The 12,644-nt window shown below is 61.3% G+C and overlaps 2 protein-coding genes across 3 annotated transcripts in view; one reads left to right on the forward strand and one right to left on the reverse strand.

Moving 5' to 3' along the window:
• Positions 1-2,306, forward strand: part of LOC115297786 (zinc finger protein castor homolog 1-like) — a 10,110-nt gene extending 7,804 nt beyond the window's left edge. The window contains exons 9-10 of the mRNA XM_029945915.1: positions 167-325; positions 2,192-2,306. Of these exons, the coding sequence (XP_029801775.1) occupies positions 167-325; positions 2,192-2,306 (274 nt within the window). The remainder of the gene's footprint in view (positions 1-166; positions 326-2,191) is intronic.
• A 5,587-nt stretch (positions 2,307-7,893) lies between these two features.
• Positions 7,894-12,644, reverse strand: part of PEX14 (peroxisomal biogenesis factor 14) — a 134,716-nt gene continuing 129,965 nt past the window's right edge. For both annotated transcript variants that reach the window (XM_029947003.1, XM_029947002.1), the window contains 2 exons: positions 10,958-11,049; positions 7,894-9,143 (listed from right to left, as the gene is read on the reverse strand). In XM_029947003.1, the coding sequence (XP_029802863.1) occupies positions 8,705-9,143; positions 10,958-11,049 (531 nt within the window). In that variant the 3' untranslated portion in view covers positions 7,894-8,704. The remainder of the gene's footprint in view (positions 9,144-10,957; positions 11,050-12,644) is intronic.

Below are 12,644 nucleotides of genomic sequence, written 5' to 3' on the forward strand. Positions count from 1 at the left end.
GCCGGACCCCGGGCCCCGCGACCACGCCGGTGGGATTCCTCATTGCTCAGGACTGGGAAGGGCGCTGGGGGTCGCCGCGACCCCCACGCCGAACCCCCAGAGGCGTGGCAGGGCCTCCCATTCATGCAGCTTAGAGCCTCCCCCCTGGCCCTGGGGGGCGGGGCAGGGGCGCCAGCGCCGGCGACACCGCGGGGACCGCGGAGGTAACCTCTTGGGCCCTGCGACTGCCCCTGAGGCCTGGAGGCCGCCGCGCGGTGATCCCAGGCCGCAGCCTCCGCGCCGGGAGGACCGAGGCTGTGTCCGCTTCCAAACGCAAGAGCGGCAGGTGCTGGGGTGCTGGGCCCCGCCGGGGGCTCAGCCACCCACGTGGTGGGAACAGGAAGGATACCACTGTCTGGGGCTTTAATATTCAAAACGGAAAAAAGAAATGCGAGAAAGTTGTACAGTATTTTTCCTGTAAAGGTTATTATTCTACATAGAACAAAAAGGCAGGCGGGCGGCGAGAGCACGGGCCCGCCTCGGACCAGCCCTGAGGCTGGAGACCGAGTGCAATCGCTCACGCGGGATTTCGTTTCGCATTTACTTTAGAGGCCTTACCAGTTTGAGGCTGTCTGTCTTTACACTAGCACTGACGGGAGCTGCGTGATTCCAACTTTTAACTTGAATTTTGTAGAAACAAGAAAAAGGACGATTCCTGTTGATACAAGTTTGTAGTTAACATTTGAGTTTTTCTCTATTGGTTTTGCGTGTGGCTTTATAGGGCTTCCCCCCCTTCCCGCCCCCCAGTTGATTTTTATTATTTTGTTTGGGATGCTTCTTCGCCGGTGCAACCCACCGAGATTTGGGTCCCTTTTCCAAATGTCCCCGCTTCCTGGAGAGGAGGAGGCCACTTAGTGCAACTTGGGGCGGGGGTCAGCGGGCACCTGGCTGGCACACCCGGCCATGGGCTCTGAGGGCAACAGGGAGCCGACACAGGCTGCCCAAGCTTCCTGGGTCTCCAGCCCCGGCCCCCAGCCTGGCTCAGGTCGGACCCTGAGACTCAGTCACAGGGAGAGAGCCCAGCCCAGCCTCCAGGAGGTGGTCCCCAGAGCCTCCCCGCACCTCCCCGGGGAGCCCCACGTGGTGGTGGGGAGGTGGGCACTGGTTTTCTTTTTCTTTTTTCCTTTTTCGTCCTGTGTGTGAGTGTGTGTGTATGTGTGCGTGTGCGTGTGTGTGTCCTCTTGGCTGCCCACAGCCAGAGAGCCAGGATCACCTGCACTGGACAGAGGGAGCAGGGAGGGAGGAGCAGTCAGACGGAGCGCACCCCATTCGACAGGGAGCAAATCCTTTCCTAAAATGCGACCCGTAGCCTCCCGAGTTCTGTGGGTGCCTCGCGCTGCTGCTGACCTCCGCCCAGACTCCGGGTCCTTCCGCAGAGCCGCTGGGCGTGTGGGGGGAGTTTTGTAAAGGAATAAAAACAAAAACAAATCAAAACACAAAAACTTTTTTCAATGTAGCAAAATTAAACAAACAAAAAAAAAAAACAAAAAAAAAAACAAAAAAGAAAAAAAAAAGAAGATGCCGACAGTGGGAAGTCTAGCCTTTCGTAAACTCCATGTTGCACACTAGGACTATAAGCCATCGCTCATTTTGAATTTTAACGTGTAATTTTTGTTTTATTTTCTTTCTGTGGGGAAAACAATGCTTGATCCACCAATGCTCTTTTTAATGTTTTATAACTATGTATGTGTATATATATAAATATAAAATAATATGTATGCACATATGTGTGTATATATCTATATGTATATACATATATAGATATATAGAGATATATAGAGAGGTTTTGAGACGAAAAATGCAGAACGTGAAAACCGAACTGAACAGCGTGTGCTCTGATTACTTGAATCTGGTCTCCTCGGCACCTGGTTATTAAGAACTGAATATTTTTCCACTTGAATTTAGTGCTATTAGAAATTTAATATATGTGTTTTATTTATTTGATTTTTTTTTTGCATGACTGATGCAAGGTTTGACATTTTCACTCAATAAAAACTGGAAAAAAAATCTATCAAGGTTATCTTTTATTTTCAAAATCGGCCTCGAGTGGCCAACAGCGACCCGGCCATGCAGGGCGGCACAGTCGTGGCCGGGCTCCATGTGCCAGGGCAGGGGCCAGAGGAGGCAGTCGGTCACTCCTCAACCCTGGCAGGCAAGGGGCAGACCAGTTTGACCCTGAGATGGGGCCAAGTTCCCCCGGTGACCGGACCGGGGGGAGCTCGGGTCCTGCCCACCGCAAGGTGGCCTCCGTGCCCGGTGCTGCCTGAAGCCCCGGAGTGAAGCCCAGGGGCTGCTGGAGGGCAGAGCTGACTGGCCTGGAAGCCTCGGCCAGAGGCTCCGTGGGCTCCCCGGGCGCCCCCCCGCCCTCCGAGACCCTGGCCCGGCGCTTGGCAGGGTCATCCTTCACCGCCTCCTTCGGCTCCTTCCTCCTTCCTGCAGGGACCTGCCTGGGCTGGGAACGGCGCGTACCCGGATCCGATCCGGATGCTGGCTCGGCTCCTGCCTGGAGCACGTGGGGGCAGAGCCAGAGGGGGCCGATTCCTAGGTCTGCAGCCACCAGCCCCGGGGCCGAACTGCTGGCCAGGGGGCCTGTCGGGGGGGAGGGGCTCCCTCAGAAGCATGGGTGGCGGGAATACAGCCACCAGGCCTCGCCCAGAGCGCAGGCCTCCCGCCTCGTTGGCCCTGCCATTTCTAAATGGTGACCCGCTTGCCATTAAACCTCGTCATCCGCACCATCTTGCCGGGATTGCCCTGAGCTGACCTCCTCCCAGGTGGCCAGGGCATCCCAGGGCCCCGCAGGGGACGCGTGTGGGAATCACCAAGTTCTTCCACTTTGAGCATCTCGCTGGGCGTCTCTGCTGTGATGAGCACACCTGCCTTCCAGAGGGAACCGGGACAGGGGCGTGGGAAGGTGGAGCCCCAAAGAGCCCCTCTTCCCTGGCCAGGCACCAGATGGCGGAGGGACACGGGGGGGGGGGGGCTGTCTCCCCCCCACCCGCGCTCCCCCCAAGGAGCCCACACCCTCCCAGCACCCTGCTCACTGTCGTTTCCACCACAAAAGCCTCGTTTCCAGCCCAGCCCCAGCACAGAAGGCCCTTCCTTTTCTTCTTTCTTCCTGGAACGCAGCCCACAGGCTATTTACATAAATATGTTTGTAACAGACGCGAAAATATATACTTTTTTCTGTCTTATTAAAATGTTCAAGTTGGAACTCGCCTATTGTTTGTGGATATCTCGATTCTGTTAAATAAAACAGTGACTAATTTATGGGATAAAACACAAGTTCAACAAATTAAAACCATTATTGGAGCTTCACAGGCCCTGGTGGGCCGAGCGGCCCTCCCGTGGGGCCCGAGAGGAGGCACGGAGCCAAGCCCAGACCTCAGCTGGGTGAGTGGGTGGCGTGACCACAGGGCGGCCTTTGGGTGCTGCGGCAGGGGGCAGGGGCCCACCGAGGCGTGAGGGCCAGCTCTCAGGGGCCGCATCTTCAGCTGCCTCTGGGGGGACTCCTGGGGCCCAGGGCACAGAGGAGAGACTTGTGGTGGACCCCCTAAAATGCCCCCTCCCTGGCTGCCCCCAGGTCTTCAGGGCGCAGAGGGACCATAGCAGAGCCACAGACGGGGGACAGGAGAGAGCCCCGGCCTAGCTGAGGGCAGGGCCAGCTTCCGAGCTGGACTCACGGACAAGGCAGGTGCCAGGGCCCTGAGGGACGTATCAGGAGGGCCTCATACCTGGCCCAGGGAGGGACACAGTTTTCGGGGGGCCCCTCAAAGAGCCTAGGAGGACAAGGACCTGTGGCCCATCAGAACACTGCACCGGGCCCAGGCACTGCCCCACATGAGGACAGAGAGAAGTGGCCGCATCGCCCACCATGAGACCATGCCCCCCGCCCCCAAGAGGGCGGTGGGGCTGGCAGCTGCAGGGGCACATGCCCCAGGGGTGCCAAGCGGGCCCAGGCCCCACCGCACTCCCTGTGGCTTGTTGGACTCTGTAGGAAATGCAGTAAAACATGTTTTCATTCTTGGATTTAATTAGCTGTGGTGGTGTGACGCTCCTACACCCAAACTGGGGCAAATTTAAGAGTTTTGTAACCTCCTGGAAAGAGCCAGAGCCAGCTGCACAGGCTGGTGCACAGCTCAGTGGCCTGCCTCCCACAGACCTGGCCCGGCCGGGGCGCTACCAGCCGCTGACTCATACATGGGAGCAGGGCCTTGGCACTCATGAGCCGTGCCCCCTCCCGCCTGGACCCACGGCCACAGGCCAACCCCCTCCCGAGGCCACTCGGCCGGCCTGCCCCGCCAACCTGGGCCGCGGCCGTTCGCACACCGGCCTTCACGAGGCGGTCCTGGCCCCAGGGGCTGGCTTGGCTGGTGGCCAGGCCAAAGCAGGTGCCAGGCGGAGAGGTGTCCAGGAAGCAAGGTGGACAGTCGGAGCCCTCAGACGGGCTGGAGCCCTGGGGACCTTGTGGGGGCCGGGCCTGTGCCACCCTTGCAGGGAGGAGCCGCCACACCCTCTCGGGCAGGCCAGACAGGAAGCAGCTCCCAGGAGGCTGGTGGCGAGCACAGGACACAGCTGCTGCTCCTGTGTCGCCGTACCCCATGCCACCCCGGGGGGGGGGGGACACATGGCCTTAGAAAGTCTAAAGCTTTTTTCCCACCAAAGGATGCCCTTGTCCCTGGCTAGAGCCCCCCCCTCAGGCCCAGGTGCCGCCCCCTGGGTCTGGAAGGTACCCCAGGAACTACTCATGCCTAGAAACAATTCTCCCAGGGCTGCTGGGCTGGGGGTGCGGAGGGCTGGACGCTGGAGTTTCCAGGGTGTATTTAAAAATATGGCCCCGTCACTGTAAAGAAGATCCTTCCAGGACTTGTTAGGGAACAAGGAAAGGCTTCGGGCATTCTCTTTACGAAATAACAAAATCTTAATCTCTTCTTCTCGAAGAGTATGAACTTGAAAGCGCTCAGTAACTACTAAGGTTTGCTTGTAATTCAGGTGAAAGGCCCCTACGATGCTGGGGTGGGGATTGGGGGATGGGAGCCGGGGGGGGCACAGGGGAGCACCCCCAGCTCAGGGGTGCATGTCAGCCCATGCCAGCTCTCCCCAGGTGGCACCACAGGTCCGCACCCCACCCTGAGGGGTCTACCCTGCGGCTGCCCAGCGGGGGTGTCGGATCCCAGGGTGTAGGGCAAAGGCTCGAGGGCAGACCGGTCTACCCCAGGTGAGCACGTCCCCCCGAGGCTGAGGCCATCCCTGCAGGGTATCATGGGCACCTTCACACCTGCCGCCTGGAGCCTCCGACCCTCTTTTCTGGGTGGCTTGGCAGAAACCATCTTAAACAAATGAAGAAACACTAAGGATTAAGTAAACTCCTGGGATCAGGTTGTCAGAAAATGTCTCCCGCCTGCCTTCCTCCTCTTTGGGTTACAGGGCAGGGGTAGAGGCAGGGCTGGGGCAGAGGTAGGGCAGGAGCAGGGGTAGGGGTAGGGGTAGGGAGGGGCAGGGCTGGGGTAGGGGAGGGGAGGGCTGGGACAAGGACAGCGCCAGGCAGTCACCAGAGGAGAGAGAGAGGCTCTGGACCCGGAATCGAACCCCAACCTCAGTGCTCTGGGCTAGGTGAAGGGCAGAGGTGAGTGAAGAACCTTCTAGAGAACCCTCCGCTATCAGTGTGAGCTCCCAAAGACACAGGATTCACTCTCAGTGAGACAAGCAAATCACAGGTCAGGGTGAGAGGAACTTCCCGTCTTTATTAGAATAGAGGCGGGGTTGGGGGGCTGTAAGTGCACCCGCAAAACCAGACAGACCGTAGAGGCGAGATTGTGTGCTCTTTGCAACTTTCTATATTGACTGGATTGTTTAAACACCTGACATGTGCTTCCACAACAGGAGGAAAAACGAACACGGAAACCTCAGCAGCCCCGTCCCTCCCCCAGGAAGCTCCCCTTCCCAGGCCTGGCGGGGGGGGGGGGGGGCTGTCAGGGACAGAGTACAGCCAGCGGGCAGGCAGGTCGGGGAGCAGCCTCCCAGCCTCGGCCCTGGGCTCTGCTCCGGGGACAGCGCTGACACCAGGCCCCGCAGAGCCAGGGATTCACAGGGGGCGGCCGGGGAGACCCCGGGGCCAGGAGGGCCGCCCACAGCCTCCCGGCACCGGGGCCAGTTCTTTCCTAAACCACGCTTTACCAAACTACATTGTAATTGAGTTTAATAATCTTCCCCCTTCCAGAAAGGCCTGACGGGCGCTGCCTGCTGCTCACTTCTGTCCCATTCCAAATATTTTTACCTTATTTGGATGAAATGCATTATTTTTCTAATGAAAGGCTTTTTTTTTTCAAAGGGCTGTTTTCCCTCGTCCAGCAGCTGCCTTTATTAGGCAGCACTCACGCCGTTTTTGGGGAGGGGTTTTTTCTTCCCTGAAATCTTGCCAGACTCTGTCCTCAAAAGCTGACACTGGAGCTCAGGACCCGCAGGACCAAAGGCCTCCAGGCCCAGGTTTCCTTCCCCGTCTCCTGCCCTCGGGCCCCGCACCCCTCCTCCGCCCGGGGTTGGGGATGGCGAGGCCTCAGGTAGCCCTGCCTGGGGCGGAGGGGGCACCACCCAGACTCCCCTCCTGTGCACCCGCCCTGATGGCTCCTGCCAGTGCCCCCCCAGGCCACCTGCCCTCTGCTCCCCCCTCTGGTGCCACTGCAGAGGGACCTCCGGAAAGCTCAACCCCAAGTTAGAGACAATGGCAAACGGCCACCAAGCTGAACAAGGAGAACCCCGAAGGGCCCACTGAGGACCTGGGGTTTCCCTTCGCTGAGACGTGAACCGGCTGGTCAGAGGCCGGGGGCCTGCCCTCCAGCCACGTCCCACGGACCCCACACCGGAGCCAAGGGCTCATCCGTCCTGGACCCATCTGCCAGGCTCCCCGACACCCACACCGGGAGTCCTGGGCTCCTCGCCCCCACACGGAGTCCCTAGGCCTGGCCCTAAGGAGCACGTGGTGGGAAAAGGAACCACAGGGCACTATGGGAGGTTAGGAGCATCCACGGTGACTCCCGGGAGAGCGGACCAGAGGCCTGGACGCTCAGGAGGGTCAGGAAGAGCGAGGCACCGGCACCTGGTGACAGAGGCAGGTCTGCGGCCGCGGGAAGGGGACTGGGCTCCCAGCCCCGAAAAGGGGCCCAGGCAGGAGAAGGAATGCTGCCCGGGACAAAACGGCACCTCTTTCCCTGGGGTGCCGGGCGGGCAGGAGGCCGGGCAGTGGCGCACGGGGGCCGGCAGGGAGTGAGGCGCCCGCCCACAGGGCACAGAGCGCGCGCTGAGGGCTCCACCTGCACGCCGGCTGTCCCTGCACTCTGTCCCCACCCTGCATCTACAGAAGGCACCTGGAAGTGGCCATGGCTGTGTCCGCACGCGGCACGGGGCTTGAGGGGGCAGGGGCCCACGGGAAGGCACGTCGCGTGCTTTTCCGGGTGCAGCTGAGCACTGTGTGAAGGTTAAAGGGAGACGGGGAGGGAGAGCGGGAGACGGGGGAGGAAGACAGAGCGAGACACTCGCTCTCCTGGGAGCACATTCATCCATTTAAGGAAGGAGAGCTCATCACACTCAACACCAGGTCTATATACAGTAACATGAGGTCCCTTCCCTGCATCAGGATGTCGCCTCTCTGCACCCGGAGCCGAGGACCAAACCCTCCAGCCGTCGGTGAGCAGCTAAGGAAACCTCCCTCGAGAGAGGCCCATCCCCCACGGGACCCACGGGAAGGGCTGCCCAGATACCACCCCCCCAGCCCCCCTCCAGGCTCGCGGGCACAGCCCTGGGGGAGCCCCACTTCCGGGCTGCGGATGCTGTGATCAGACAGGGAGCCACAGGCAGGAATTAAATAGTGACAACTCGTATTTATTACAATTATATACAGTAGTATCTTATATTCTGAAACCTATGCCTGATCACACAAATGAACATGTGTTTTGGGGGGGAGGGCAGACGGGGGAGGGGGCCCTGACGCCTGGCTCCTATGTGGGAGTGAGAACCACGTCTCGCCACGGGGCTGGCTGAGTCACAAAGCTGCGAGCGAGGACGGGAGCAGGGCAGACGGGCACGGCGGGGCGCAGCCGAGGGACAGGAGCTGGCCATGGGGCCCTGGCAGGCCCTGGCCAAGAGAGCGCGAGCGAGCGAGCGAGCACGCACAGGGCCATGGCTTCTGGACACGTGCCTCGACGGCCCCCCGGCCCCCGTGAGGCCGCGGCACGACAGAAGCCGGCCGGCCGGCCAGCCGACGGGCACATGGACGCCGCTCTTCCCCCTCGGAGCAGCAGGAGCCGGGTGAGGAGACAGCCTCTTGTCATGCACGGTGTTAGGTTAGCGAGGCGCTCAGCAGACACGCCCTGGACAAGACCCCCGTCTGGGGCTGAGGCGGGCCTGGGCCCGGAAAGTCTGCGCCCCCAGCCGGACGTGAGGACGAGGTCGAGGCCCCCGTGGCTGGGGCCGGGCGGAGCAAGCGGCAGGCTGGGGCTGGCGTTCGGGAGAGCGAGGCCGGCTGCCCGGACACTCGTCCCCGAGCTCGGGGCTCAGGCCCCACGGAGGCGGGAGAGCCCGGCCCCACCTGCTCCAGGCCGCCCTTCCAGCGCGGGAGGGGGAGGAGGAGGAGCGGCAGGGTCCCCGGGGAGGACGGCTGTCCTTGGGGCGCCTAGTCCCGCTCGCTCTCGTTGCTGGCGCCCTCGGGCCGCCGCAGCTTCTCCACCTGCTCGTTGATCTGGCCGTCCCCGCCCCGGCGGTCCTCCCGCTGCACCCCCAGGCGGTCCTCCTCGTCCACGGGGCTCACGTCCTCGTCCTCCTCGTCCTCCCTCTTCTCCTCCTCGCCCTGCACCTCCATCCTCACCTGGCCCTTGACGTCCACCACCCCCTGGCCCTCCTCCTGGGGGCCCAGCAGGTGGTAGGTGGCCGTGGAGCCCTCGGGGCTGTGGCCCTCCTTCACGGGCGAGGATGACGTGGACTCGTTGCTGACGGGTGAGATGTCACTGCTGCTGTGATGGTTGGCAGCGGCGGGGCTGGAGGGTGACGGGGACTTGACGGGGATCTGCCAGGACGGGATCTTCGGGGCTGAGGGGGACGGTGGGAACTGCCTCCTGACAGAGAGAGAGAAGGAGCAGGGTTGGTGACAATTCCCCAGAGCCCTCGCTCGGCGGAGCCACACATGGTCCCTGGCCAACGTGCTCCCCCGGGGCCGCTGAGCAGGCGACAGGACGCACCAGACCACCCACCTCACTCCCTGCCACCCAGAAACAAGGCCTCTTGGCTGGCTGGAGGTTGGAGCAGAAGAAGTGGAAGCCAGAGGTGCCCTCGGAGTGCCCTGCCTCCCTCAGGGTGCGTCCCGGGCCCTCCCTGCCTGGACCAGGTACTGGACCAGGTATTGGACAGCCGGCCCCAGGCACTGAAGCCCGCTCCCTCCCAGTCCTTAGCCTCTAGGTGAGGGAGTGGGGGGGCAGCGGGGAACTGAGGCTGAGCCAGGGAGCGGGGGACCTGAGCCATGTGGTGTTGATGCCATCCTCCGTATCTCCGGCCTGGGCAGAAGTAGGAAGGCCTGGCCACCAGCTACGGGGTCGGAGACCTCACAACCAGAAGGGTAACGCCCGGGGCCTTTTGCCAGAAAACCTCTGAGCTCAGCACTCGGCAAGGAGGTCAGTTCTCCGCTCTGCTCGCCTGCGCTGGGCCCTGGGCCAGCCCGGACCAAAGCCGACTGATCGTGTGCGGGCCCCGGGAGGTCAGGTGTGCTGGGCAACGGCTCTAGGGCTGGAGGGCCCATTTCTGCCTAAGCCAAGAGGACAAAGGCTTAGGACTATAGCCTGCTTTCTGCTGGGCTGCCCACTGTGCCCCAGCACTGGTCCCGTCCCCCCACCACCACCACCACCCGGACGCCACAGCACGGCGAGCACACAGCAAAGGCAGCGTGGATGCTAACAAGAAACACAATTTGCGGTCTCCTTGGCCCCAGAGTTACCGACCTCCCTGCTCTCTGTCCCCCTGACCTCAAAGGCTCTTGTCTCCTTGGCTCGAAACACAAAAGACTTCTCCCAAAGACAACCCTCCAGCGGTCAAGCTCGGTCACACCTCTCTTAGTGCCATGTTCTTTGCTTTCAAGATGGCCTACAAGTAGCCAGCTTGGAGAACTGGGGCCCCCGCAGCCCCCAATCCTTGATCCTGAGTGAAGGGCTACTTTGTACCTTGGGATCGCCTCAGAGCCCCTATTAAACCCCAGAGAAATGAGAAGCCAGGCAAGGTGGCCCCGAAGTGCCCTGCGGGTGAGGTGACACTCCATCTCGGTACCCCCTCAGAACTGAGGGGCTCCTGGGACCCAGGGCTTGCGGTTTTAAAGCCAGGACAGGTTGGTCACCTCTCCATTCAGGGCTGCCCTGGTGACACGGCCTCCACTGTGGGGGCTCACGGCAGGTGCCGTCACCACAGAGGGACAGCACGAGACCCAAGAGGCTGGGGGCAGGGGCGGCAGGCACTGCTTCTGTCCCCTGCCCCGAATCGCAGAATCCTTCCAACTGAGGACTCCCTGGCCTTCTGCAAGGAAGGGCCTGCACTGTCACTGAGAGGTCCGGTCCGGGCTCAGGATGGAGGTGGCGGCGGTGGCCCTGGATGAAGGCCCTGCTTCAGGACGGGCACGTTCTCTTCAGCTCCAGGTCCCGTGTTACAGCTGCAACTGTCCCTGACCGGGTCTTGACAAGGCACCATGACTGTCCCCCTTGGTGTGGGTGGGGGGCTCCCAGGGAGGGAAAGCAGAAGCTCCAGAGATTCACCAACTCAGCGCCCGAGTCTCCCAGCTCCATCGGGGGCTGGACAGACAGGGACCCCTCGGGGGGACCTGTCCCTTCTCATGGCAGCTGGACAGGCCCCAGGCTGGGGCAGAACCACAGCCCCCCCCACCTCCTCCTACCGATTTAAAAGCAGCCCTTTTAGGGAGTTAATTTCCGACTTGAGTTCATTGATATTCTGGGACTCCAGGATCCAGTTGGTGGATGTGGTGGCCTGAAAGTCAGAACACGGAGAACAAGGATCAGAGCGGCGCCCCCTCCTGCCCCGAGGGCTCCACCAGCCAGGCGGCGGGAGGGGCCGCAGCGTCAGCAGGATGCAGCGCGTGCTGTGTCCCGAGTGCCAGCCTGCGGACCCCTGGGCAAGGTTCTGCCACTGCCCATCCAGGGGCCTGCCCTCCGGGGTCTTTCAGTTTAAATGACGGCACCCTAAAAAACAAATATTCCCACAGGTCTGTTTGGAGCTCTGGTGGCATTAAGCAACTGTGACATGCGTTCAGCCATATAAGAACGGTACTCGAGCTGTGCAAAATAACGGCAATCAAAGAGCCCTTATCTTTCAAGAAAGGCAGACGCAAGTGTGTGCAGCGCAAGGTGCCCCGCCGCCTGGCACGGGCCGCACAGCGAGCCGGGAGCGCGAGCAGAGGCGGCTGAGACCCGGGCCCAGCCATGTGCACGCTCTGCGGCCCTCCGTTTCCATGAGCGTTCGCAACGTCCCACTAAAACAACACTAATAAAACCGGAGGCTTCCGTCTCCACACCAGCTCCCCCGGCAGAGTCGCCCTCCCCCCAGAGGCCGTCACACCACACGCAGGACCGGCCACAACGACACGGCCCAGGCCTACCTCGTCTTACCGCGCACCGCAAACCTGCGTTCTTACAGGGGGAACGTCTGACAACCCTGCGTCGGGCAAGTCTGCGGGCACCGGGCTCCCCAGCACCCTTTGCCTCGCGTCTCTGTGTCACGTTTGGCAATTCTTGCAGCATTTCGAACTTTTTCATTACTATGTCGTGTTCGTTACGGTGATCTGTGATCAGTGAACATGACTTGCTGAAAGCTCACGGACGGTTAGTGCTTTTCAGCAATAAAGTATTTTTAAACGTAAGGTACGTGCGTTTTTCTCAGCACCAGGCTGCTACATCCCTAAGAGACTGAAGTACAGCGTAAACAGAACTTTTATATGCGCTGAGGAACCAAAGAAGCCATTTGACTCCATTTCTTGCAATAATTGCTTCACGGCGGTGGGTGGTCTGGGACCAGACCCGCAGTGTCTCCGAGGCCTGCCTGAACCGGAAGGTCGGGGCGACCGCTGCGCCCCGGCCGGGCCCCCAGCTCCAAGCTCCTGGGAAGACGGGCTTCGCCTCGGGAACACTTCCGCACCGGCGGGCGGCCTGCGGCTCCCTCCTCAAGGCCAGGCCCCCAGGCCCCCAGGCCGCACCCCACTAACTGCAAAGCTCCCACAGCGTGCAGGCCGCACGGTCCATTCGCAGCCACTGCTCTGGGATGACTCTGAAGGCTCGGCAGAGAGAAAGGAGCTGCTCTCGGACCTAACTCTGACTCTCTCCCTGACAACGGCCCACGGGACGAAGAGACAGACGCCAGCTTCCCATGCACACCTTTCCCCTTGATGTGACCATTTTCTGAACAAACTTCCATGAACCACACCTTCTGTTGGCAAATCTTGTGAGCCAGGCAGAGAGGAGGGAAGTCCAAGTGGTGGCCCCCCGAGACGGCAGCTGCTGGTGGCCGAGCGGCCTGTGAAGTGTTATGGGCCATCCGCAGGCATGGGGGGCCCAGGTGTCCGGCCCGCA

The sequence above is a fragment of the Suricata suricatta genome, chromosome 8 (genome assembly GCF_006229205.1).
Source record: "Suricata suricatta isolate VVHF042 chromosome 8, meerkat_22Aug2017_6uvM2_HiC, whole genome shotgun sequence".
NCBI lineage: Eukaryota > Metazoa > Chordata > Mammalia > Carnivora > Herpestidae > Suricata > Suricata suricatta.